This window comes from Canis lupus, chromosome 36, assembly GCF_048164855.1.
Source record: "Canis lupus baileyi chromosome 36, mCanLup2.hap1, whole genome shotgun sequence".
NCBI classification, from domain to species: Eukaryota; Metazoa; Chordata; class Mammalia; order Carnivora; family Canidae; genus Canis; species Canis lupus.
The window spans coordinates 20,817,390-20,842,403 of NC_132873.1; the positions used below are offsets into that span (position 1 = coordinate 20,817,390).

The 25,014-nt window shown below is 41.8% G+C and overlaps 1 protein-coding gene and 1 long non-coding RNA gene across 5 annotated transcripts in view; one reads left to right on the forward strand and one right to left on the reverse strand.

Moving 5' to 3' along the window:
* Positions 1-1,547, reverse strand: part of LOC140625516 (uncharacterized) — a 13,800-nt gene extending 12,253 nt beyond the window's left edge. For both annotated transcript variants that reach the window (XR_012024849.1, XR_012024848.1), the window contains exon 1: positions 278-1,547. This is a non-coding gene — a long non-coding RNA (uncharacterized lncRNA). The remainder of the gene's footprint in view (positions 1-277) is intronic.
* CLK1 (CDC like kinase 1) lies at positions 653-11,852 on the forward strand. 3 transcript variants are annotated; one of them, XM_072812801.1, is made up of 13 exons: positions 653-820; positions 3,024-3,184; positions 3,498-3,726; positions 4,717-4,807; positions 5,205-5,271; positions 7,611-7,727; positions 7,818-7,984; positions 8,782-8,876; positions 8,972-9,101; positions 10,469-10,551; positions 10,980-11,059; positions 11,274-11,364; positions 11,479-11,852. In XM_072812801.1, the coding sequence occupies exons 2-13, from the start codon at positions 3,024-3,026 to the stop codon at positions 11,620-11,622; spliced, it is 1,455 nt and encodes a 484-aa protein (XP_072668902.1). In that variant the 5' UTR covers positions 653-820; the 3' UTR covers positions 11,623-11,852. The 3 variants fall into 3 exon arrangements, with proteins under 3 accessions (XP_072668902.1, XP_072668904.1, XP_072668903.1); XM_072812802.1 differs by lacking the exon at positions 653-820 and adding an exon at positions 1,218-1,411; XM_072812803.1 differs by lacking the exon at positions 4,717-4,807 and having other exon boundaries at positions 686-820.
* Positions 11,853-25,014: the final 13,162 nt, after the last annotated feature.

Genomic DNA, 25,014 nt, shown 5'->3' on the forward strand with positions numbered 1-25,014 from the left:
GACTCTATGCCAAAATGCTTAACTGTGAAAGGTCCCCATTTCCTGTCTCCAAGCTCTTGCCCATTCGTTTCTGCAACATTTAACACCACGAGGGTCGCCCGGGGGGCTCGGCGGTTGCGCATCTCCCTTGGGCCACGGGCGTGACCCTGGAGTCCGGAGATCAAGTCCCGCATCGCGCTCCCTGTGTCTCATGAAAAACATCTTATGAAAAAAAAAAAAGAAAAATCTCTCCAATCTAATTTCAGTGTATGTTGAGTCCCAGCTACTAAAGACTTACCGAGTTTTAAATCTCAGAAACTTAGCAAAAGCCGAAATCCAGACGATTAACTCATAAATGACTATAGGACGTCGTGTTTTTTTGTTTTTTTTTTTTTAAGGATTGTTGCGTGGTTGCACTCAGGTCACAGGAGATTTAGTAGCACGCTTCCCTCACTCCTTGCCACATCTACCGAGCACATTCGAGAGTCCTCTCTAGCACTTCCACGGTTGCCTCAGACCCAGAGCGCCCAACATGGCCGCCGGGGCCGCCGGGAGAGACCTCCCACCTCCCCCTTCGGTCTTCGGGCTTCCGCCCCGGCGCCTGCGCACTCGTCGGCCACCGGGCCTCCGGCCGTCCCTGCGCGCAAGCGCCGCCCACCCCGCCCCGCCCCGCCCCGCGGCGAGACGCGCTCGCGGCGTCACCAGTGTTTTCGAGTCGAGTCCCGACGCTGCGGCTGTCACCTCCATTTTGTTGTCGGAGCCCGTCGCAGCCAGTTGGGCTCCTCCCCGTTGTCGCGTTGCAAGCTTTGCCTCTTTCGGCTTGGGCTGTCTGGCCGGGACGGTAAGACGCAGGACGAAGCGGGCTAGGTGTCAGGGCCCTCTTTCTGTTCCTGGTGATGCCCTCTCGCTTGTTTGCTGCCTGTAATCTCCGGCACGACGACCCTCCGCCCTCCCCCCCCGCCGCCTCCTCCCGGGGTTGCGTGAAGGCAGCCTGCTTGTCTTCCTAGCGCCGCCGAGCCTGTGGCCGCGATTTTCTCCTTAAACCGCAACGCCCGGGACGCTGGCGAGGGCTAGCGCCTGACTGACGGCTGGGCGGGGATCGCCGGGTCAAGGGCCCGCGGGCGCCATTTTGTCGGCGGCGGCCTTGGCCACTTCGGCGGAGCTGTAAGATGGCGGCGGGGCGGAGGAGGCGAGGCTCCTGTTGAGGCTGCTGTGTACTTGGGTCCCTGGATGTGCGTGTCGCTCTCCCGTAAGCCGCTGTGTTCGCAGCAAGTAGATCACGTTGACCTGACAGGACTCGGTATCACCTAACGTCTAGTCGAGTCTTAAAGGATTCGAGTGAAGGTCGCGAGTGTCCTTGTCCTCGGTGGCGTTAACCAAAATCAGGTTTCGCAGAGCCCGGAGAAGCAGAAATAATAGGGTGTATTCGAAGGTGCGTGGGAGACGAGACAGGTTATGAGACGTCTTGCGCCATAGAATTTTGCGCCGCCTTGCCCCCAACCTCTAGGGAGCAGCTGGAGCCTTTTGGTTTATAGTTTATATGCAAAGACGTGGTGGCGTCCCTTCAGTTAGTACTGTTAGGAACGGTGGTTGAGATGAAAAGATGCTATCTACTGTTTTTTTCCATAAAGGTTTTATTTATTCATGAGAGACACAGACAGGCAGAGGGAGAAGCAGGCGGCTGCGGGGAGCTCAATGCAGGACTCGATCCCGTGGTTCCAGGATGACGCCCTGGGCCGAAGGCCGGCGCTAAACCGCTGAGCCACCCAGGGATGCCCGCCCTCATTCTTTTTTTTTTTTTTTTTTAAAGATTTTATTTATTCATAAGAGACAGAGAGAGAGAGAGGGGCAGAGACACAACACAGACAGAGGGAGAAGGAGGCTCCATGCAAGGGAGCCCGACGCGGGATCGACCCCGGGTCTCCAGGATCACGCCCTGGGCTGTAGGCGGCGCTAAACCGCTGAGCCACCCGGGCTGCCCTGTTTTGTTTTGTTTTTTCAAGTTATTAGGAATTTCTGTTCAAAACATTGAAAAGAAGGTGCTCCCCTCCCCCAAGTTGATCTTGTAAGATTGCTTTCGGAATAAGCTAGGTCTTACTGGGTATAGCGTGTGCTGGGTACCTCAAAAGATGGTATGTTGTGGTTTTTAAATGCCACCGTTGACTTCTGTGTATGATAAAAGGCCTTGGTAGTTTGATCCGTTTATCTTCTTCACGGAGAAATAGTAGTGAGGGTTCTGTCGCTAAGAACATTGACGATTGCATTCGAGTTGGAGTTGAATGAGGCGAGTTAGATACGTGGACGGGTAGTAATTTTGTGCTGCTGACAGAAAAGGGGTAAGATCTTACCAAAGTTGGTAAATTGGATTTCCTGGCTCCCCACCTCATTTTTTTTTTCTTTTCCTAGTGCTTTCAATAAATCTTAGAATAAGGTGGATAATGGCAGAATGTCTATTAATAGAGTTTGGACTCCACATTTTGGCACAGTGCACTAATTGGATTTATGAGTGATTTTTTTTTTTTTTTTTTTCTTAGATTGGTTAACAACTACTTTCGAACTTTGATTTTAAAGAACAGTTGAGGGATCCCTGGGTGGCGCAGCGGTTTGGCGCCTGCCTTTGGCCCAGGGCGCGATCCTGGAGACCTGGGATCGAATCCCACATCGGGCTCCCGGTGCATGGAGTCTGCTTCTCCCTCTGCCTGTGTCTCTGCCTCTCTCTCTCTCTCTCTTTCTCTCTCTCTCTCTCTCTGTGACTATCATAAATAAATAAAAATTAAAAAAATTAAAAAAAATAAAAACAGTTGAGGGCCACCTTTCTAAGTCAAAGCATGTGACTTTTTCTCGGGGTTGTAAGTTCAGCCCCATGCTGAGTGTGCATATTACTTAAAAATAAAATCTTTAAAAAAAATAAAAATAAAATATTTTTAAAAATGGAGATTGAAAAAGTCATAGCTAGAGTGAATTTGCGAAGAAGAGTTTTACTAAACTGCTCAGTGTTGACAAGTGGGATACAACTTACCTGGGAAAACTTGTCTTTTATACAGATGAGACACTCAAAGAGAACTTATTGTCCTGACTGGGATGAAAAAGATTGGGACTGCGGAAAATGGAGAAGCAGCAGCAGTCATAAAAGAAGGAAGAGATCACATAGCAGTGCGCGGGAGAACAAGCGCTGCAAATATAATCACTCTAAAACATCTGATAGGTAAAGATGGTATTTAAAGTGTCTCCATATAAAAATACATTTCATTAGAATGTATGTCAGTTATGTCAGTAAAAGGAGGAGGGGTTTATTTTCATGACTAAAATTACAGTATCACTTAACCATGAGTCCCATTCCTGTTTCCAATGATGGCTTGTAATGTTTGTAAAAATTATGTTTTGGGGGGAAAAAACTGGGGATTTTTTCTCATGTGAAAGCATAGTTTTATTAAGATTAGTGTCTTGATGAGATTTACTGAGATTTTAAGAATATTTGGTATTAGCATAAAGCATTAAAAATGTTTTTTATTTTTTAGCCATTATTTGGAAAGTAGATCCATAAATGAGAAAGATTATCATAGTCGACGCTACATTGATGAATACAGAAATGACTACAGTCAAGGATGTGAACCTGGACATCGCCATAGAGACCATGAAAGCAGATATCAGAACCATAGTAGCAAGTCTTCTGGGAGAAGTGGAAGAAGTAGTTATAAAAGCAAACACAGGAATCACCATAGTACTTCACACCATCGTTCACATGGGGTATGAGCTCTTTTAAAATATTTTTTAAAGTTTATTTCTCACATGGAACAGGAATACTTGATTTGTGTTTGATCATTTGAGAAAGTTCTGTTTAAAAAGAAGTCATCTCAATTTAACTTGGATTCTTTCTGTGTTTGTGCATTGAGTAGGAAATTCCTGAAATACAGTGCATATTAAGTTAGAGTAACAGGTTTTATTACTAGTTGGCAACTAATTGTTACTCCAGTGAGTCAGTAGAAGTAATTAACTTAGTTTATTTTTATGGTAGTTCAAGAAATCTGATTTGTTTTAATAAATTGAAGTTTTATCACAAAAGTAGAATAGGCGTTTTATTTTTGTATGGGTGAGGGTTTAGTTAGGCATGCCTTTTTCTAGCAAAGCATGCTCTAATTTTTTTTTCACTAAGGAAATCAACAGATATGAACATTACAGTTTATGGGTTAATTTGCAGATCATTTCAGATGACATTTTAAATGGTATAGTGTTATTCTTATATGCCAAATTTTTTTTCTCCCCAAAATTAGGACTTTAATTTTATTTACTGTTTCGATATTTGTTTTCTTAGATTAGCTAGGAAATCTTAATTTGGCCACAGCCTACTTTGACCAAGTAAATATTACATCCTACGATTTTGCAACATTAAATTAGAACACTAGAAACTTAAAATTATATTTCAGTGAATGCTACAACTTAGCATTTTTTTTTTTTTTTAAGAAAAACAATTGTATTATGTTTTGTTGCCTTGCCACTTTGAGTATCTTATCTGAAAATCTGTTCCTTGCCATGTTTTTCTCCTGTTAACATAAACTATGTGCCCTGTGAATTTCTGGGGACTGAATTTGAAATTGCTCCTGCCAACCGTTTGTGGCCTGGCGTGTATCTGAATGCCTGAATATCTCCCCGCTGAATGAATTTCGTATTCTGCCCTGAATTCACTCGGGTATATTGATTGGCTGGATGATCTTGGTGCCGCCCACTTGACGTTTCCAGAAGAGTCACCGAAGGAAAAGAACCAGGAGTGTAGAGGATGATGAGGAGGGTCACCTGATCTGTCAGAGTGGAGACGTACTAAGTGCAAGATGTATAGAATATTTTTCAACACTTATTAACTTTTCAGATAACATAATCTGTATATAAAGATTTCAGGGATTTGGAAATCTTTTTTTCTTTCTCTGTTTTTTTGTTTGTTTTCCATTTCTTTTGGTGGGCGGGGATTGTGTTTTTTTCTTTCTTTAGAAATTTAATATTTGTTAAGCAGAAGTTCCAAAAACAGTAAATCAAGTTAATAAAATGAGCTTAAGAATGAAATTAGACCTAAAAATAGTTATAAATGTTTTTTGACAGTGTTGACCAATAAAATATCTAGTGATAAGGAAATTTGTAGCATCAACTAGAATAATCTGTATTGATAGCATTTATTATGTTAAGTAAACTGTTTCCACTTCCTGGTATAACTGAGATTTATTTCTCTTTTTTAGATGAAATTGTTGATACTTTAGGAGAAGGAGCTTTTGGAAAAGTCGTGGAGTGCATTGATCATAAAGCGTAAGTTTCCTAGCTTGTGATTGCATTTGGGGCTATCAGCAGTAATTGAAAATTTGCTTAGCTTTAGAATATGTTCTGACTATGATAGATACACTATTAATCCTGTCCCTTGGGTTTTTTTTGCTTTGATGTAGGAAATTCCTAGTAAAAGGTACCAACCCTTTAGGGATGCCTGTGGCTTACTTGGTTAATCTGCCTTTGGCTTAGGTCATGATCTCCGGGTCCTAGGATGAAGCCCATGTGCTGCTCCCTCTCTTTTCTCATTTTATATTTATTTTTTAAATTTTTATTTATTTATTAGAGAGGCAGAGACACAGGCAGAGGGAGAAGCGGGCTCCATGCAGGGATCCTGATGTGGGACTCCATCCTGGGTCCCCAGGATCACACCCTGGGCTGAAGGCAGCACTAAACGGCTCAGCCACCCAGGCTGCCCCCAAAATTTTTTAAAGGGCAATAGTGTATGTAGCCCTTAAATTTTTTTTTTTTTTCCAGAACATTTTTTTAAATTTTTTATTTATTTATGATAGTCACAGAGAGAGAGAGAGAGAGAGAGGCAGAGACATAGGCAGAGGGAGAAGCAGGCTCCATGCACCAGGAGCCCGATGTGGGATTCGATCCCGGGTCTCCAGGATTGCGCCCTGGGCCAAAGGCAGGCGCCAAACCGCTGCGCCACCCAGGGATCCCCTGTAGCCCTTAATTTTGAGTTGAGAGCAGATTTTACTTTTTTAGAGCGTATTTTTTTGTTGTCCCACTGGGCACAGTTGTGACTATCTCCTCTCCTCTTCCCCCCTACACCCCCCAGATTAGTGATCTAAATCAGAACTTCCCACAATCTTGGTTTTTATGTTAGGAGTATTTGGAACGGCACTTAGCCCAGGCATATTGATGCCATCTACAGAGTAGTTAGCTAGGAATCTGTATTTTTAGAAAATACTGTAGTTCATAACATACAGATGCTATAATTGATAACACAGCCACGGGTGAGAACTCTTTCTAAATTGGCATCACATATTTAATACTTATGCCTTTTTTTTTTAACTTATGCATGTTATTTTGTTTTAAAGATTTTATTTATCCATGAGAGATGCAGAGACACAGGCAGAGGGAGAAGCAGGCTCCATGCAGGGAGCCTGACGTGGGACTCAATCCTGGGTCTCCAGAATCACTCCCTGGGCCAAAGACAGGCGCTAAACCTTTGCGCCACCCAGGGATCCCCCTACTTACGCCTTTTAAACTACTGACAGAAATTTCTTGAGATAGTGTAAAAAAATTTTTTTCCTTTGCCTTGTTTCCTGTTGGAATTACTTCTTCTGAAGGGCAGAACTTTTCTGAGTGAATTAGAAAAGGCTTCCTACTATTAGTGAGGCTCTGAGAAGTAGAGCTCATTACTACGGCCCCTCCCATACCCCATCTTTTCTGGTAACTGAGACAAAATGGAAAGTGTTTTTTTTTTTTTTTCTTTTTTAAGATTTTACATATTTTTTAATGAGAGAGGGGTAGAGGGAGAAGCAGGCTCCCTACAGAGAGCCTGATGGTGGGACTCAATCCCAGGATCCCCGGGATCAGGACCCTAGCCAAAGGCAGAGAGGCTCAACCACTGAGCCACCCAGGCATCCCTAAAATGAAAAATTTTGAGTAAATATTTGCTGGTGACAGATAATACAAGAAGAAATTGTTTTTTGTTTTTTTTTTTTTTTTTAAGAAGAAATTGTTTTTACATGTTTTGAGTCTTATAGTTGGACTACAGATTGAAATAATGATACCTCAATATTCTTGTTAAATTTCGACTATTAATATATAGTTTAGTTGAACGACCAATAAAGAATTCATATGAGTGGTGGTTTGATGAAAAACAATTGGGTCATTCAGCATGTATTTGTGTTAACTGATTCTTTCATATACCTGAGGATCATTCTCACTGTTTACATTGAGTTGCAATTAGAAGAGAGTACTTAGTTTTAGTTAGATAAAATCGAATGCTAGCCAGTAAATGCAAGAAAACAAAATGGCAGTAGTAGTACAGTTTGAAAAGAGTGATAGAAAAGTGGAAGAAGATGTCTTTTTTTTTTTTTTTTTAAGTTTATTTATTTTTAAAGATTTATTTATTCATGAGAGATACAGAGAGAAGCAGGCTCCATGCAGGGAGCCTGATGTGGGACTCAATCCCAGGACTTCAGGATTACACTGTGGGCCGAAGGCAGGTGCTAAACCGCTGAGCCACCTAGCAATCCCCTATTTTTTTGAATTCAGTTAGCCAATATATATTACATCAGTCGTTTCAGAGAGAACATAATTTTTGACTTTTTTTTTTTTTTTTTTTTTTTAACTTTCTCTAACAGAGGAGGTAGACATGTAGCAGTAAAAATAGTTAAAAATGTGGATAGATACTGTGAAGCTGCTCGCTCAGAAATACAAGTTCTGGAACACTTGAATACAACAGACCCCAGCAGTACATTGTAAGTATCAAAGTGTAGAACTCAGAAAATGCTCTCAGGTAGATTTAAATTGTGAGAGGCTGTACTCAGTTATTTTTCGTGTGTTTATAGCCGCTGTGTCCAGATGTTGGAGTGGTTTGAACATCATGGTCACATTTGCATTGTGTTTGAACTACTAGGACTTAGTACTTACGACTTCATTAAAGAAAATGGTTTTCTGCCGTTTCGTCTGGATCATATCAGGAAGATGGCATATCAGATATGCAAGTCAGTGAATTGTAAGTATTTGGCATATCTTTAAGAAACTTGAGGTTATTGGGACTAATTTAATGCAGACTAATTTGAATCTTTAAGAAAAAATGGGATCTAACATACAGCTTATGGAAGCCTGACTTAAGAATAGGGATGAGAAAGATGATAAGCACTTGGTCAGTTTCGCATTTCATTCATTAAGTAGTTATATTGTCTATGATATAATACATTGTCATGTAGAAAGACAAATTTAGCTGTATTTATTTATAACTATCCTACTTCAGAAGACTTGCTACTATGGTTCTGATAACTGTTTTCATGGTCTCTGGTGATGTCTAGATTCATATCTTTCCTTGACTAGTCATTTCTTTATCAATGTAGCATCAAGTAGGATAATCTCACTTTTATGTATCTGCTTTCTAAATAATGGCTAAAAGTATTTTTAATGCTTTGTGCTAATATTAAATATCCTCATATTCTCAGTAAATCTCATTTTTTTTCAGTAAATTTCATTGATGCTATTCTTAATAAGACTATATACTTTGCCAACCAGAAAAAATCCACACAATTTTACAAATATTACAAGCTGTCATTGGAAACTGGCAAATCTCTGCTTCCTGAAGAAAAATACTACTATACTTTTTGAGCAGTTAGCTGGCAGTGGACTAACTTTGAGGGTAGTGGGAGGTTTTCTAAGCAGGCTACTGAATGTTGACAATTTTGGACATGTAGAAAAGGCATCAGGTTTTTTGTTGTAGGGCTTTTGAGTTTGGTTGGGTTTTTGATTTTCAGATTACAGCAACTTTTTCTGTTTCATTCTCAGTTCTGCACAGTAACAAGTTGACTCACACAGACTTAAAGCCTGAAAACATCTTATTTGTGCAGTCTGACTACACAGAGGCATATAATCCCAAAATGGTAAGGCTTCTCAGTGTATTATCTTCATGGTTTGAAGTTAATATCTTGTGCCTTCTTAATATCATGCCTCCTTAACCCATTGTTTGTGATTTTAGAAACGTGATGAACGAACCTTAATAAATGCAGATATTAAAGTTGTAGACTTTGGAAGTGCAACCTATGATGATGAACATCACAGTACCTTGGTATCTACAAGACATTATAGGGCGCCTGAAGTTATTTTGGGTAAGATACTTTCTCTTTTTTTATTATTATTTTAATAGAGATTGTGTGCAAATGCCTGCACGCATGTGGCGGGGAGCAGACACCACCACCACCACCCCCAGGTGCTAGGTAACTTGCTTCTGAATTGTGCTTTTGAGAACCTGCATATATCTTTACTGAAGCCAACTTTAAAGTTTATAGCTCTAGTCTTATTCTTTGTGGTTTTGTTTTTTTTGTTTTGTTTTGTTTTTTTAGTTTTTTTATAATTTTTTCTTTAAGAAATTGTTAACTTTAAAAAAAAAAGAAATTGTTATCTTGGGGCAGCCCGGGTGGCTCAGCAGTTTAGCACCGCCTTCAGCCCAGGGCCTGATCCTGGAGACCCAGGATGGAGTCCCACATCGGGCCCCCAGCATGGAGCCTGCTCCTCCCTCTGCCTGTGTCTCTGCCTCTCTCTCTCATGAATAAATAAATAAAACCTTTAAAAAAAAAATACCGAAAAAAAATTTTAACTTAACACATGAAGGATAGGAGGTGACTGGGTGGCTTGGTAGGTTAAGCATCTGACTTTGGCACAAGTCATGATCCTCAGGGTCATGGGATGGAGCCACTCTTTGGGCTCTCTGCTTGGTGGGGAGTCTGCTTGTCCCTCTGCCTTCCTCTAGCTTATGTGTGCATGAAGTCTCTCTCTGAGTCTAAAAACACACATTGGGGCACCTGGATGGCTCAGTTGGTTAAGTGTCTGCCTTCAGCTTAGGTCATGATCCCAGAGTCTTGGGATGGGGCCTCATATCAAGTCCCCTGCTCAGCAGGGAGCCTGCTTCTACTTCCTCTTTCCTTGACACCCTCACCCCACCCCCACCCCACCATGGCTCATGCATACTCTCTCAAATCTTTAAAAAAAAAAAAAACAAGATAAATAAAACATATTAAGGATTTTAAGCTCATACTTGTTCCAGATAGCTCTAATACTTTGAGTTAAATGTCTTAATTTTCCTGGAATTGAGTTTGCATATATGTAATGTGATGAGATTTTAAGATATAATTCACACCTATTATATCTCAGACACTTTTCTTGTCAAGTCCTTGGATGGTGTAGGTAACTCTCATTTTACTGGTTAGGAAATTACGACTCGGGGGGCGGGGGGGGGAATAGTTCCCCAAATCACTAGTCCCAAAAAGAGTGGGCTAGAGTTGGAACTTGACCAGAGGTCTCTCTCCAGAGCCCTAATTCATATGTTATCCTATTACAATACACTTTAAATGATTCCTTAGGGTATTTCTAGCTCAGACATTAAATTGTATGCTGGCTTGTTGTGGTTTTTTTGTTGTTGTTTTAATGTCTTTAAGAAATATTGAAGTTTTTTGTTTGCTTTTACTTTGCTTTACAGCCCTAGGATGGTCTCAGCCATGTGATGTCTGGAGTATAGGATGCATTCTCATTGAATACTACCTTGGGTTTACAGTATTTCCAGTAAGTGACAGTGCTTAGTTTCAAGACTTTGCTCAAAAAAGGTGCTTGTTTATGTAAATGAGCCCTTTAAGGCAAAGTATACACACTTTTAAGCAGCTCTCCCCCCACCCCTTATTATATACTTGTGAAGTATAAAGAAATAAAAGTCTGTAACTTGATGCTATTGGGTATTATATTTCCTTCATAATTTATCATTTTATTTAAAACATTTTAAAATATAAACAGTAATTCTGTTCATGGGGAGAAAAATCATTGGTGAGCTTGTTCTGTGGGCCTTAATACTTTGCAGCTGTAACTTGATAAGAGTTTGCCCTTTTTTTTTATGATCACCTTCCTTTTTTGATCTCTAATTTATGGACTAGAAATTCAGCTATGTAAATGAAATCAAGGCACACGGTGTGCTTAACAAGTTTTGTTTATTGTTTTAGACACATGATAGTAAGGAGCATTTGGCAATGATGGAAAGGATTCTTGGACCTTTACCAAAACATATGATACAGAAAACCAGGTATGTTTTTATTAAACAATGAAGTGTTAGACATTCTTTTTTCACTCCAATTACTTTGTTGGGAAGGCAGTAACTAGGGTATCTTTTCAAGTCTCTAGTAAAGTGTTCATCTTTGATTTATAAAAGCATAATGATGAAACCAGTCACTTTCACTAGATGTTTTAAGTTTTCATGGTTGACATTATAAAAATGACTGGTTATTGCTTACTTTTAGGAAACGTAAATATTTCCATCATGATCGATTAGACTGGGATGAACACAGTTCTGCTGGCAGATATGTTTCACGGCGCTGTAAACCTCTGAAGGTGAGCCTGAGCCATTGCTATATGATTAAAACTTTGAGATTCCCTTCTCTTTATGGTAGAGAAATAAAATTATAATGAATGATGGTTGAAAGGACTGTTGACTCTTCTTTTCAGGAATTTATGCTCTCTCAGGATGCTGAACATGAGCTTCTCTTTGACCTCATCGAGAAAATGTTGGAGTATGATCCAGCTAAAAGGATTACTCTCAAAGAAGCCTTAAAGCATCCTTTCTTTTACCCCCTAAAAAAAGCTACATAGATTTGTAAGTGTATAGTTCTCTTGAAGAGATTTTACAGACTGTATCAGTCTAATTTTAAATAATTTATTTTGTATAGCTTTTGTAAATTTCTTACATTTTTGTATTGCCATGTTTATTTTGCTTGGATAATTTGATTCATTAAATAGCTAAAGTAATGAACATTTTTTCAAGTAATTACTGTATAAAATGATATATTCAAAATAAATTTTTGTGCTTATGAAATTGATAAGACTGTACAGTTTGTTTTTAGCACCGTTTTTCTCCCTGTATATATTTCCTTAAGTCTTTGGAAAGATAGCTTTGTTTCCACTTTAGGGATTGCCAACATTGGGGCTTTTATGCCTTGTGGGTTTTTTTTGTTTTGTTTTTTTAATTTTTATTTATTTATGATAGAGGCAGAGACAAGGCAGAGGGAGAAGCAGGCTCCATGCACCGGGAGCCCGACGTGGGATTCGATCCCGGGTCTCCAGGATCGTGCCCTGGGCCAAAGGCAGGCGCCAAACCACTGCGCCACCCAGGGATCCCTATGCCTTGCTTCTTAAAACCAAATGTAATAAACCCAAATTTTACAGGCTACAAAGAACTAGCGATTGGCCCCAATTTTATTTTCTCCCTTTATTCCCACTCAAATTTATCTCTACCTGCCCCCCACCCCCCAGTAGGGTACTGCAAATGGCTTTAGGTCCTGTGCTCATTCAAGACTAGTAACGAATGATAGAAAAGCTTCCAGAGGGGCACCTGGATGGCTCAGTTAAGGGTCTGGTCTGCCTTTAACTCCGGTAACGATCTCAGGTCCTGGGATTGAGCCCCATTGTCATGCTCCCTGCTTATTAGCAGGAGAGTCTACTTTTCCCCTTCCCTCTGCCCCTCCCCCTGCTTGTGCACTCAAGCTCATTCTCTGTCAAATAAAATCTTTTTATTTTATTATTTATTTTTAAAGATTTTATATATTTATTCATTAGAGGCAGAGACACAGGCAGAGGGAGAAACAGGCTCCATGCAGGGAGCCCAATGTGGGACTCCATCTGGGGTCTCCAGGATCAGGCCCTGGGCTGAAGGTGGCGCTAAACCACTGAGCCACCTGGGCTACCCAAAATCTTTTTTTTTTTTTTTTTTTTTAAAGAAAAAGCTTCCAGGATGCTTTATAGCCAAGTCTGAAATATCAAGTGACAAGTAAGTGAGGTGTTTGTCCATGGTTTTACTTATGCATGATCCATTTAAGGCTCCGACAGGTTTGTTTTTTTTTTTAATTAATTTGTCTTTTCTTTAGAGTCTAGGTTCAGCAAAATTGAAAGAACAGAGATTCCCTGTGTACCTCCTGTTGTCCTCATTCTGTCATCCCCGTCAGTTTCCCCCACCACCACCACCACTGCTGTGCATGTATTATCTCCTGCATTATCAGCATCTCTCACATCAATGGGTACAGTTGTTAAAGTTGAACCTATGTTGACGTAGTCCTATAAAGTCCATAGAATACTTTTTAGTCCACTTTTTTAGTGCATTACATTCTGTGGGTTTGTACAAATGGATAATTACATGAGTCTATCATTATAGAATCCTGAGCATTTTCATTGCTCTCAAACTATTCTCCGTGTTATCCCACTCCCCATCCATACTCTGGCAACCAGTGATTTTTTCATTGTAGTTTTGTCTTTTCCAGAATGTCCTATAATGGGAATCCTGTAGTGTTTAGCCTTTCACATTTCTTTGAAGTAATGTGTGTTTAAGTTTCCTCCATCTTTTCATAGCTTTATTCCTTTTAGTTCTGAATTAGTATTCCATCGTCTGGATGTACCACAGCTTATCCATTTACCTACTAAGGACATCTTACTTGCTTCAAGATAATTAAATAAAGCTGCTGAAAATACCCGTAGACAGGTTTTTGTGTGGACATAAGTTTCCAATTCCCTTAGGTAGATAACAAGGAGTGATTACTAGATCAAATACCAAGAATATATTAAGAGTTTTTTGTGGAAAAAAAAAAAAAGAGTTTTTTGTGTATTTGGGATAGTCTTTTATTAAAGATATCTTGCAAATATTTTCTTCCAGTCTGGCTTGATTTGTTCTTTTGAAATGGTCTTCCACAGAGCAGAAGTGGTCAATTCTTCATGGGTTATGCCCTTGGTGTCTTTAAAAAGACCCAAGATCAATCATCTGGGTTTTCTTTGTAAGAGTTTTACAGTTTTGTATTTCACATTTAAGTCTGATTCGTTTTGAGTTAATTTTTGTGAAGGATTCATCTTTTTGTATATGGATATCCAGTTCCTATACTATTTGTTGAAGCGAGTGTGTTTTTTTAGAAATTTAAAAATTGAGCAGATTTGTGGCCATAATATAAATTCTTGGCTGCTAGAATGAGGATCTCAACTCCAGAGCTCATAGTTTCAAAACTAGCCCTTACTAGCTGCAGGACTTTGGAATGTCCCTAAGTCTATGCTTGTCTATATTATTTGTAAAACTAAGGAATATTACAGTTAAATTCCCCTGAAAAGTTAAAAGTTGCCTGTGCAGAGGATGTCTGAATTTTTTTATTGAGTAAACCCTAAATGATAGTACTTTTTTTTTTTTTAGCTTTTTTTTTTTGAAAGATTTACTCATTTTAGAGCAGTGTGTATGCATGAGGGGGTGGGTAGAGGGAGAGGAAAAGAATTGCAAAGCACAAAGCTCACGTAGAGCTTGATCCCAGCTTGATCCCAGGACCCAAGCTGAAATCAGGAGTCAGACCCCCAGCTGTGACTGAGTCACCCAGGTGCCCCCCTTTTTTTTAATTTGAAAAAGGGGTGGGGAGGGACTAGCAGATCATGCTGAGCATAGAGCCCAAAAAGGGGGCTCAATCCCACAACACTGAGATGACCGAAGTCAAAATCAAGAGCCAGGACTCAACCAACTGAGCCACCCAGGTACCCCATAATAGTACGTTTTAAATGACAACCTTCAATATATCTCATAGTCCAGTTTTTTTTTTTTTTTTTAGTTCTTTTGTCATTGAAGATGGTTCTATGGATAGTTGTCGTAATTAATAGCCTAAGTTGTGAGAGAAATGCACTGGTTACATGTTTGAAAGCTGTATTAGATTGAACAATATAAACCTTAACGGCTTAGATTTTAAAGCAAAGAGGAAAAAAAAATAAAGACGGATGGTGGGAAAAACAAGGCAGTTCAGGCTTTGAGGCTTACCCTGCCCCCTCAGGAATGGTGTCCTACAGTGAATTTGCTAATAACATCCTGTTGGTTAAAGAAAGCCACATGGCTAGGTCAGCATCTATGTGAGAGGGCATTACAAGGTTACATGGCAAAAGGTGTGGATAAAGGCAATGTTAGAGATCTCTATTTGGACCATCAGTGGAATCAGTCACCACCCCGCACTCCCAGCTGTCCTCCATCTACAAACCAAAGCCAAAGTGAGCCTGTTAAAACAAATTATTCATCTTTAAAATCCAAAGGCGGGGGGCGCCTGGGTGGCTCAGGTGGTTAAGCATCTGCCTTCAGCTCAGGTCATGATCCCAGGGTCCTGGGATCAAGCCCCGCATCAGCTCCCTGCTTAGAGGGGAGTCTGCTGCTCCCTCTCCCTCTGCCCTTCCCCCCCCCACCTTGTTCATGCTTGCTCTGTCACTCTCAAATAAATAAAATCTTAAAATCCAAAGGCTTTCATGTCAGTTTACTAAAGTCCTTATCATCACCTTTATAATGTAACTTCTGTACCACACCCCCATCTTTCTGACCACAAAGCCAGCTACCTTCTCTATAGTGTGCTTTGGCCTCACTGGCTGCCTTATTCCCCAAACCTACCAAATATAGTCCTTCGCTCCTAGATGTGCACATTTCACTCCTTAAGGTGTTTATTTCCATGAGTCCTCCCCTGACTACTTAAAATTGCCCTAGCCTCCCTTGTTAACATCCATACTCCCCTTTCTGCCTTGTTTTCCTGTAAGGAGTTTACTTTTACACTGCTGAAAGGAACCTCCGTGAGATCAGAGATGTTTTCATTTGTTCACTGTGTATCCCAAGGAGCTATAACAATGAGGTAGATTGAAGGTGCTCAAATATTTGTTGAATGATGGCTGATGACCTTCTTTTTGGAGAATTCTTAGGAAGTTTAGAGAGAGGGTTGCATGGATGCAAATAACCCAAGATTTTGCAGGGAGAGGAAATAGTAACGGCCACTGAGGCAGAAGCATTCTTAGTGTGTTCGCTCTACAGGAAGACCAGTATAGTTGAAACTGAATAGGTGTTGGAGTGTTAGGAAGTGAAGTTAGAGATCAATCCAGAGGCCAGATTGTGTAGGGGTTTGTAGATCATTGTGTTTTTTGTTTCACTTATTTTTGACTTAAGATTTTTTAAATTTGTTTATTCATGAGAGACACAGAGAGAGGGGCAGAGACACAGGCAGAGGGAGAAGCAGGCTCCACTCAGGGATCCCGATGTGGGACTCGATCCTGGGTCCCCAGGATCACGCCCTGGGCCAAAGGTGGCACCAAACCACTGAGCCACCTGGGCTGCCCTATTTTTAAGACTTTTAAAAATTTTTATTTTAAGTTCTCTGTACCCAACATGGAGCTCGAATTTACAACCCTGAGTTTAAGAGTCACATGCTCTACTGACTGAACCAGCCAGCACCCCTGCTTTGTAGATTATTGTAAAGACTAGATTTTGTTCTGTATGAGATAGGTAGTCCCTAGAAAGTTGTGAATGGTTGGAAGAATGGTTGCCTGCATCCCCTGGCTTCTATTCTCCCGGTGTAAGATAGAAAATTGCCTCCCTTTCAACAGTCACAGAAAAAGACTCCTGCTTGGTTTTGCTTCAAATAATCAAAAGAGGGCAGCCCCGGGTGGCTCAGCAGTTTAACACCAACCACCTTCAGCCCAGGGCATGATCCTGGAAACCCAGGATCAAGGCCCACGTCAGGCTCCCTGTGTGGAGCCTACTTCTCCCTCTGCCTGTGTCTCTGCCCCCCTCTCTCTCTGCCTCTCAGGAATAAATAAAATCTTAAAAAAAAAAAAAAAAAAAAAGAATACATAATCAAAAGGGGTTGGAAGAACGGGAGGACTGGGGGAATATAGATAAAAATAAGGGATCCCTGGGTGGCGCAGCGGTTTGGCGCCTGCCTTTGGCCCAGGGCACGATCCTGGAGACCCGGGATCGAATCCCACATCAGGCTCCCGGTGCATGGAGCCTGCTTCTCCCTCTGCCTATGTCTCTGCTTCTCTCTCTCTCTCTCTCTCTCTCTCTGTGACTATCATAAATAAATAAAAAAATAAAAAAAATATTAAAAAAAAAAAAGATTGGCCGTGAGTTAATAATAGTTGAACGTGGGTGATGGATCAGTGAGGGTTCATGATATTTTTTTCTTGTAATGTTTTAAGTGTATATGTTCTCTTTGGTAGTGAGAAAGCAGCTGTAGGTAACATGTAAATGAATGGGTGTCACTGCATTCCAGTAAACTTTACAAAAATAGTGGGTAGCTGGATTTTCAAAACATGATGTGCCTTGGTGTGCATTCTTTATGTTTATCCCATTTACAGGTGCACTCAGCTTCTCAAATCTGAATGTTTCTATTTTTTGCCAAATTTGGGAGTTTTCGGCCATATTTCTTTGAATACTTTTTCAGCCCTACCCACTGTCTTCTTTCTTTCTGGAACTGTAGTGACATGAATACTAGATCTTTCACTACAGTTCCACAGGCCCGATTCTCTGGTCATCTTTTTTTTTTTTTTTTTTAAGATTTTATTTATTCATAAGAGACCCAGAGAGAGAGGCAGAGACACAGGCAGAAGGAGAAGCAGGCTCCATGCAGGGAGCCCGATGTGGGACTCCATCCCGGGTCTCCAGGATCACGCCCTAGGCTGAAGGCAGGCGCTAAACCGCTGAGCCACCCAGGGATCCCCTGGCCATTTTTTAAAATCTATTTTCTCTGTTACTCATAGTGGATTATTTTTTATTATTTAAGAATACCAGTTTTTTTCCTCAGTTCTCTTTCTGCTGTTTAGCCCATCTATTGGGGGTGGGTCCCTCAATTATGTTTTTCAGTTATAAAGTTTCTATCCGGACTTATAGTTTTCCACTTGTTTCAAGTGTTTTTGTAATTGTTCATTGTAGCATTTTTGTGATGAGTGCTTTAAAATTATTGGGTAATTCCAAGTTCTGTGTTATCTTGGCATCTGTTGATATTTTTAAATCCAGGTTGGTATTTTCTTGGTATGACAAGTGGTTTTTTTTAAAATTGAAACCTGGACATTTTCTGGCATATATAAGACTCTGGGTCTTACTTTTAAATATATATATATTTTTTAACTTAAATATTATATTTCACTAGTTTTCTGACATATACCCTGATGGGAAAACACAGTATTGTCTCATTACTACCAGGTTAATGGGGAGTCCAGGTTCTCCATTGAACTTAGTTAACACTCAGGGTTAGGGAGCAGCTCCTCCTCCCTGCTGGACAGAGTTGGGAGTTCTGACCCTCTGTGAGGCCTCTGCTATCACGCTGGCTAAGAGGGGCAGGTTGCTTCATGACCTGTTACCTCATGGCCTCCACTGACACAGGGTAGAGTGGCCTTAATACATGTTCTCTCTGGACAGCATGAAAGTTCTGAGTCTCTCTCACCTGGGCTCATCAAATGCCACACCAGCAACAAGAGGGAGGGGAAGTCCAGGCTCTCCAAGGGACACAGCAGGAGGTTGGAAGGAGCATTATCATCACCCAGCAGGGATGACAGGCCCAGCTCCCTACTCAGCCTTCTCTGGCCGACCTAGTCAGGGCTTGAGGAATCTTTTTTTTTTTTTTTTTAAGATGTTATTTATTTATTCATGAGAGACACAGAGAGAGAGGCAGAGACACAGGCAGAGGGAGAAGCAGGCTCCTTGCAGGGAGCCTGATGTGGGACTTGATCCTGGGACTCCAGGACCATGCCCTGGACTGAAGGCGCTAAACTGCGGAGCCACTGGGACTTGAGGAATCTTGTTAGAGCCTGGTAAGGGTGGAAGTCTGGGGTCCTCACTTAAGTTTTTGCTGGCAGGAATGGAAGTGGGGCCATGTATTTTTCTGTGGTACTTGCCTAGAGTAGAGCAATCATAGTCTTTGAAAGTTTTCTGTCTTGGGGCACCTGGATGGCTCAGTCTGTTTTAGGTTAAGTATCTGCCTTCAGCTCAGGTCATGATCCCAGGGTCCTGGTATAGGGCTCCCTACTCGGGGAAGTCTGCCCCTCCCCCTCCTCGTTTTCTATATCTCTCTCAAATAAAATTTTTTTAAAAAGTTTTCTTTCTAGGATGCCCTTTTTGTGGTCCTTTGGCTAGAGAGAACACACTTTATTGACGATCTTTTTTTCTACACCTTTTGGTGTTTCCAGGTTGCCTACTTCTGCATCAAGTCTAGGGCAGAGGGCAGCCCAGGTGGCTCAGTGGTTTAGCGCCGCCTTCAGTCCAGGATGTGACCTTGGAGTCCCACATCGGACTCCCTGCATGAAGCCTGCTTCTCCCTCTGCCTGTGTCTCTGCCTCTCTCTGTCTCTCATGAATACTAAAAAAAAAAAAAAAAAAAAAAAAAAAAAAAAATATCTTAAAAAAAAAAAAAGTCTAGGGCAGATAAAAAATCAATCAATCCAATCAAGCAAACCAGGAAAAACTCACAACCATGTCATTCCTCAGATCCAGCTAAGGTCCCCAGCTCCTTTCAGTCTCTTCTTACTTTTGTCTTATTTAGAATGCTTGGGGATTTTAGTTGTACTTAGTCAAAGGAGGAGGGAAAAGTCAACCTGTCCTCCTGGAAGTGTCCCTCCTGTTCTTTTTATATTTCCCATCTTCTCCATGTTTCAATTTGGGGGTTTTCTTCTGGTCTGTTTTCCAGTTTACTAATAATACTCTTTAGTTTGTTCAGTCTTCTGTTAATTTCATCTATCAAAGTCTTAATTTCAGATATATTTTGGCTGTAGGGATTTTATAATAATTCTAGTTCATAGTTCCCAGTTTTCTGCTAAAGTCCTCCATTGTTATCTTGAAAATATGGTCATAATTATTCAAAAATAATTTAATCGTGTCTGATACGAAGATCTGGAACCTCCTGTGGATCTATTTCTCTTGTCTACTTTCCCTCTTGTCTTTCAGTCATTTTTGTCTTTTTGTTTGCCTGGCTGCTTTTATTTGAATGCCAGGCATTGTGTATGAAATTACAGAGATAATTTGGAGCCCGGGATGGTATCTTTCTCCAGGGAGGATTTACATTGACTTACTTCTGGCATGTAAATAGAGGAAAGAGAAATCATTCTAATCTAATCAAGTATTGTGCTGATTTGAAACTAGGTTTCAGGGACGCCTGGGTGGCTCAGTGGTTGAGCGTCTGTCCCTGAGTCCCGGATCAAGTCTCGCATCAGGCTCCCCGAGGAGCCTGCCTCTCCCTCTGCTTATGTCTCCGCCTCTGCCTGTCTCTCTCATGAATAAATAAAATCTTTAAAAAAAAAAAAAAAAAAAGAAAGAAAGAAAAGAAAAGAAAAACAAACCAGGTTTCAGTCTTCTTAGGACTAATCTATTTCCAGGCTACTTTTACTCCTGAGGTATATATTCAGGTAGTCTCAGTCATTTTGGGTTCCCGTATAGTAAGACCCTTAGGCACGAGTTTGAGTGCAAGTAGTTTATTGGGGAGGTAATCCCATGAAATAACAATTGTGGAATGGGGAAATGAGACAGGGAAGGAAAAAAACCTGTTATAGGGTACATGATCAAGCAAGTTACTACTTGCAGATAGTTGGAGTTTAATACCACCGAGGAATTCTGGGAAGTACAGGTATCTTAAAGTTACTCCACCTGAGGGACCAAAGATAGATTTATACACCCAACTCCTGTTAGTCACGGACTCAGGCTGCTCTGAATAAACACCAGGGGGGTGTTAATCCTTGGCACTTCTGGACTCTGCTTTTGGGCTCTGGCTCAGCAAAAAGATGCAAGTATTGATAGGAGGAGTGGAACCTGTATGTACTGTTTTGGTTAAGCCCTGAGGGGATAAGGAGGACACAATGTCTACCTACAGTTCACTCTTTGCATTGTTGAGATCCACTCAGGACCTACATTAAGTTTACTCTTTCCTGTCACTGCTTTCTCCAGGGGGTGGCTGGTCATAATTTTAAAAAAGAGGGAGGGGCACCTGGGTGGATCAGTTAATATACTGATTCTTAATTTCAGCTCAGGTCATGATCTCAGGGGCGTGGGACCAGTCCCCCCCACTTGGGCTCTGTGCTCAACACAGAGTCTGCTTGTCTCTCTCCCTCTGCTCCTCCCCCTGCTCTAATAAATAATTTTTTTTAAAAAAAGGGGGGAAAAGGAACTTCCAATAGAGGGTTCATTAGAGTAAGCTGTAAAGTCTGCCGTGGTATAATTGGCCTTGAGGCCAATACTGATATTTATCACTTCTCTCTTCTACCACTCATTCTAGATTTGTACTCCACTGGTCTAGAACTCTTGCCCCTGATGGGAAATCCATACCTTCATCCCTTCTGAGGCAACTGAGTCCCTGTTTACCTTGCCCTTGTAAGGCTGTGGTTGCCACAATTGCCCACTTGTAATTATCGAGTCATAGATGTACCAAGAGAGAGCCTGCCCAGCCCCTGTGGCAGCAACTATGTCTTTCATAATAATCAGTCCTATTTCCCTGCCAGTGTGCTAACATCTTTATTTGGCTGATGGTCAACCAGCATAAAGAGCCCCAAATATTCAGGCAGCAGTCACAGCAGCAAGTTTAACTCACTAATTTGTTTGCCCTTAATGCTCAGGAGTCCATCAGGCCACCTTTGACCCTAAATCATGTTAATGGCCAGGTATACTGCTCAAAGCTCTCCCCACTGAGAGGTCTTGCCCTCACCATTATCTGTCAGAGTCACTCCTGAGCAGGACTTACTACAAAAGCGGTCCATTTTCAGCTTTACCAACCTATTGAGCTGTCCCATCCACAACAGTCTACCTACTCGCCCCTTCCCTCCACTGCCTCAAGGCCCAGGGTATCAGATAAGGGAGAAAAGCTGGTGCAATGTAAGCACATGGTGTGACCTACTTGTGACCTATTCCAGACCTGCTTGAAATGCATCTCATCAATAGATTGTGTTGGAAGACAGTGCTCCATGAATACTGGCATGTTTCTCTTTTTTTTTTTCAATTTACTTATTCATGAGAGACACAGAGAGAGAGGCAGAGACACAGGCAGACAGAGAAGCAGGCTCTATGCAGGGAGCACGATGTGGGACTCAATCCCTGGACTCCAGGATCATGCCCTGGACTGAAGGTGGTGCTAAACCACTGAACCACCCAGGCGTCCCATTTGCATGTTTCTACACAGTTAGGGCTTCATGCACAAAATGATTTGTCATTCTGGGTTAAAGAACGACTGAATGACAAACACATCTTGAAAATTAAAGATAAACAAAAAAAATTAAAGATAATCTATTACTCCAGAAATTTGAAAGGTTCATTTCCCCTGGGGCCATTTGCTTATATTCTGAGGGTAAAAAGAACCTAGGGACTCTTGGGGCACCTGGCTGGCTCAGTTAGAACATGAGACTCTTGATCTTGGGCTCATGAGCTCAAGCCCCACATTCACTGTAGGGCCTACTTAAAACAAACAAACAAACAAATAACCAAAAAAAACAAACCTAGAGACTCCCTCTCCTTCCTCCCAAAGAGATAGAGAAGGCGCAGATGTGCCAGTCACCGTGTATCAAATCTGAGTCTCACAGCTTCAACGCTCCGCTCAGAAACAAGCCTTGTGCTGCAGACACATCTGACCCTCATCCCATTTCTCCATGTGTGTGTGAGATAGCATTGTGACAGGGTGGCATGCTGCCTGGGTCATCCGGGATGGGTAGGCTCAGACCCTTCATGATTTGGGACTTGACAGATAGCTGCTGCCCGCCTGACCCCATGACTGTGTGTGTGTGTGTGTGTCTGGTGGGTGGGTAGGGATTCTGAGAATACTCAGCTGAGAGTGGGCAGCTCTAGTCACAAATTCACTTGGTGTCTCATAGTTAGGGTTAGCTGCGTGCCAGAAGCCACTTTTCAAATGATGAATAGTCTCTGCTACAGACAGTCTAGCCTTGCTACAGAATCTGAGAGATCTACGGTGTGACACTTCTGTGGAAGGCTTTCCCACATCCTTCTCTACATGGAAACTTCCAGTACCACACCATATGTCCTCACCCAAGAGGCAGGGCTGTTTATACCACAGCCTGACTTGCCACATAGCTCTGTCTTGTTGTGGACCTCACTCAAAACTGAGCCTTCTCAGTTACCTAGGTAAGAGCAGTACTTTTTTTTTTTTTTAAGATTTTATTTATTCATGAGAGACACAGAGAGAGAGAGGGACAGAGAGACAGGCAAAGGGAGAAGCAGGCTCCATGCAGGGAGCCTGACGTGGAACTCGATCCCGGGTTTCCAGGATCACACCCCGGGCTGAAGGCAGCGCTAAATCACTGAGCCACCAGGGCTGCCCAAGAGCAGTATTTCTAAGTGGGATATGTGCTATGTCCAAAAGCATAAAGAGGTCTACCCAGCGCTGCTCCTCTCTTTTAGTCGTAGAAGGTACAGTGGGTCCATTACTTTGCAGAGAATGTGCTGGTAGGTCCTCTTCCTGAAAGTGTCCTAATGTGGCGGACTCAATCTTTGTACAGTTTACTTCCCACCCTCTGACTCACAGGCGTGTTTCCAGAGCATCGAGCTTACTTGCCACTTCCTCAGGTTTGATTTAAATGATGTCATTGTGGAAGTGGGCTGGTGCGATGTTCTGTGCAATGTGCAGATTCTGTGGCAGAGTAGGAGAGCTAATATGGCACTGGGACAAGACCACAAATAGGAATTGCTGCTGTTCCACATCAGTGTGACTTCCTTCCATCCTCCTCTACATGATGAGTAAGGCTGCACCTGCCAAATCACTAGCTCCATACTGTTTCATAGGCTGTGTTGACCTAACAGATACTAAACCGGATACGTAGCAGCTAAAATTGGGGCTACCTCTTGGTTACATTTAGGATAATCCAGTTATCCACCATGATCCATCTTATTTTTGCAGATGCCAAATGGGTGAATTAAGTGGGAAATAAAACTATCCCCACATTTTTAAAGACTTTGAGGGTATCATTCATTGATCTTTGATATTCTACTTAGGATGCAGAATTGCTTCTGATCTATCTTGGCTGGCGTGGGGAAGCAGTTTAAGAGGCTTCCACTTGGCCTTTCCTACTTCAGTCTCTCTCATACTGCAGCTGAGCGATCAATGTGAAGATTTCATCAACTGCTAAATGTGTCCATCCTTACTTCAAAGAATGGGGACATGACTGCAGTGTAAGACTTTGGGACCCATTGGACTCACTGTGAAATGGACTTGGGCCAGGACTCCATTCACCATCTGGACTCTATGTGCTCTAACAGGAAGGCCATGATGGGTATTTGGGTTTCCCTAGGATAAACACCAGTTCAGACCCTGTTTTATTTTGGGATGTTATAATAAAAATGCCATTGACTAGGTGACTTAACTAATAGAAATTAATCCCTTGCAATTTTGAAGGCTGGGAAGTCCAAAATTAGGGTGCTGATCAGTTTGGTTCCTGGTGAAAGCCCTTTTCCTAGTTTGCAGACACCTTGCTGTATCCTCACTTGGCAGAGAGAAAGACTGAGAGGATGCTCTCTGATATCTTATTAGGGCACTGATCCCATCATGAAGGCTCCTAATCACCTCCTATAAGGCCCTATCTCTAAAACACCACCACACTGGGGATTAGAGTTTCAACATACACATTTTGAGACACAAACATTCAGTCTCATGGCAGATCCACACTCAAAAGGCCCTCAAAAATAGTAGGTACTCAGATTTCCCCAGTTTACAATTACTTTGGTAATGGCCTTTGGGAAAAGTAAAAAAAAAAAAAAAATTGGCACTGTATACACTTGCTGAAGTGTTGAAGGATTCTTCCTTAAGGGAACCCAGCCATCCCTTCAGTTGGTGGTCTGAGAACAACTCAAATTTGACAACCGGAGAGGCATTGTGACTTTTTACTGTGGTAGCTGACATTAGCCTCTGCTAATTTATTCTTGAACTCTTTTGGTTCTTACAGACATCAGACAGCACTCTTAAATGCTATCTCAACACTAGGAGGGGTGACACAGTTGTCACAGATCCCTGCAAGTCAGGGCTCCCCTACCCCTAATTGCCAAATTGAATTTCCTGACAAATTATGTTCACTTTGCTTCTGATGGTGAAATATTGCACCCTGACCTCTGCTCTTCTGGAATCCATTTATTCCAACTGATGCTAAAAACTCAGTTCTGGGATCCCTGGGTGGCGCAGCGGTTTGGCGCCTGCCTTTGGCCCAGGGCGCGATCTTGGAGACCCGGGATCGAATCCCACGTCGGGCTCCC

What these genes read in the sequence shown, in the direction of transcription:
- CLK1 (XM_072812801.1), top strand. Translation starts at nt 3,024, where the DNA reads ATGAGACACTCAAAGAGAACTTATTGTCCTGACTGGGATGAAAAAGAT. An exon ending in GAGTGCATTGATCATAAAGC is followed by an intron (nt 5,272 to 7,610) that starts GTAAGTTTCCTA and finishes TTTCTCTAACAG; the next exon opens with AGGAGGTAGACATGTAGCAG. An exon ending in ACAGACCCCAGCAGTACATT is followed by an intron (nt 7,728 to 7,817) that starts GTAAGTATCAAA and finishes GTGTGTTTATAG; the next exon opens with CCGCTGTGTCCAGATGTTGG.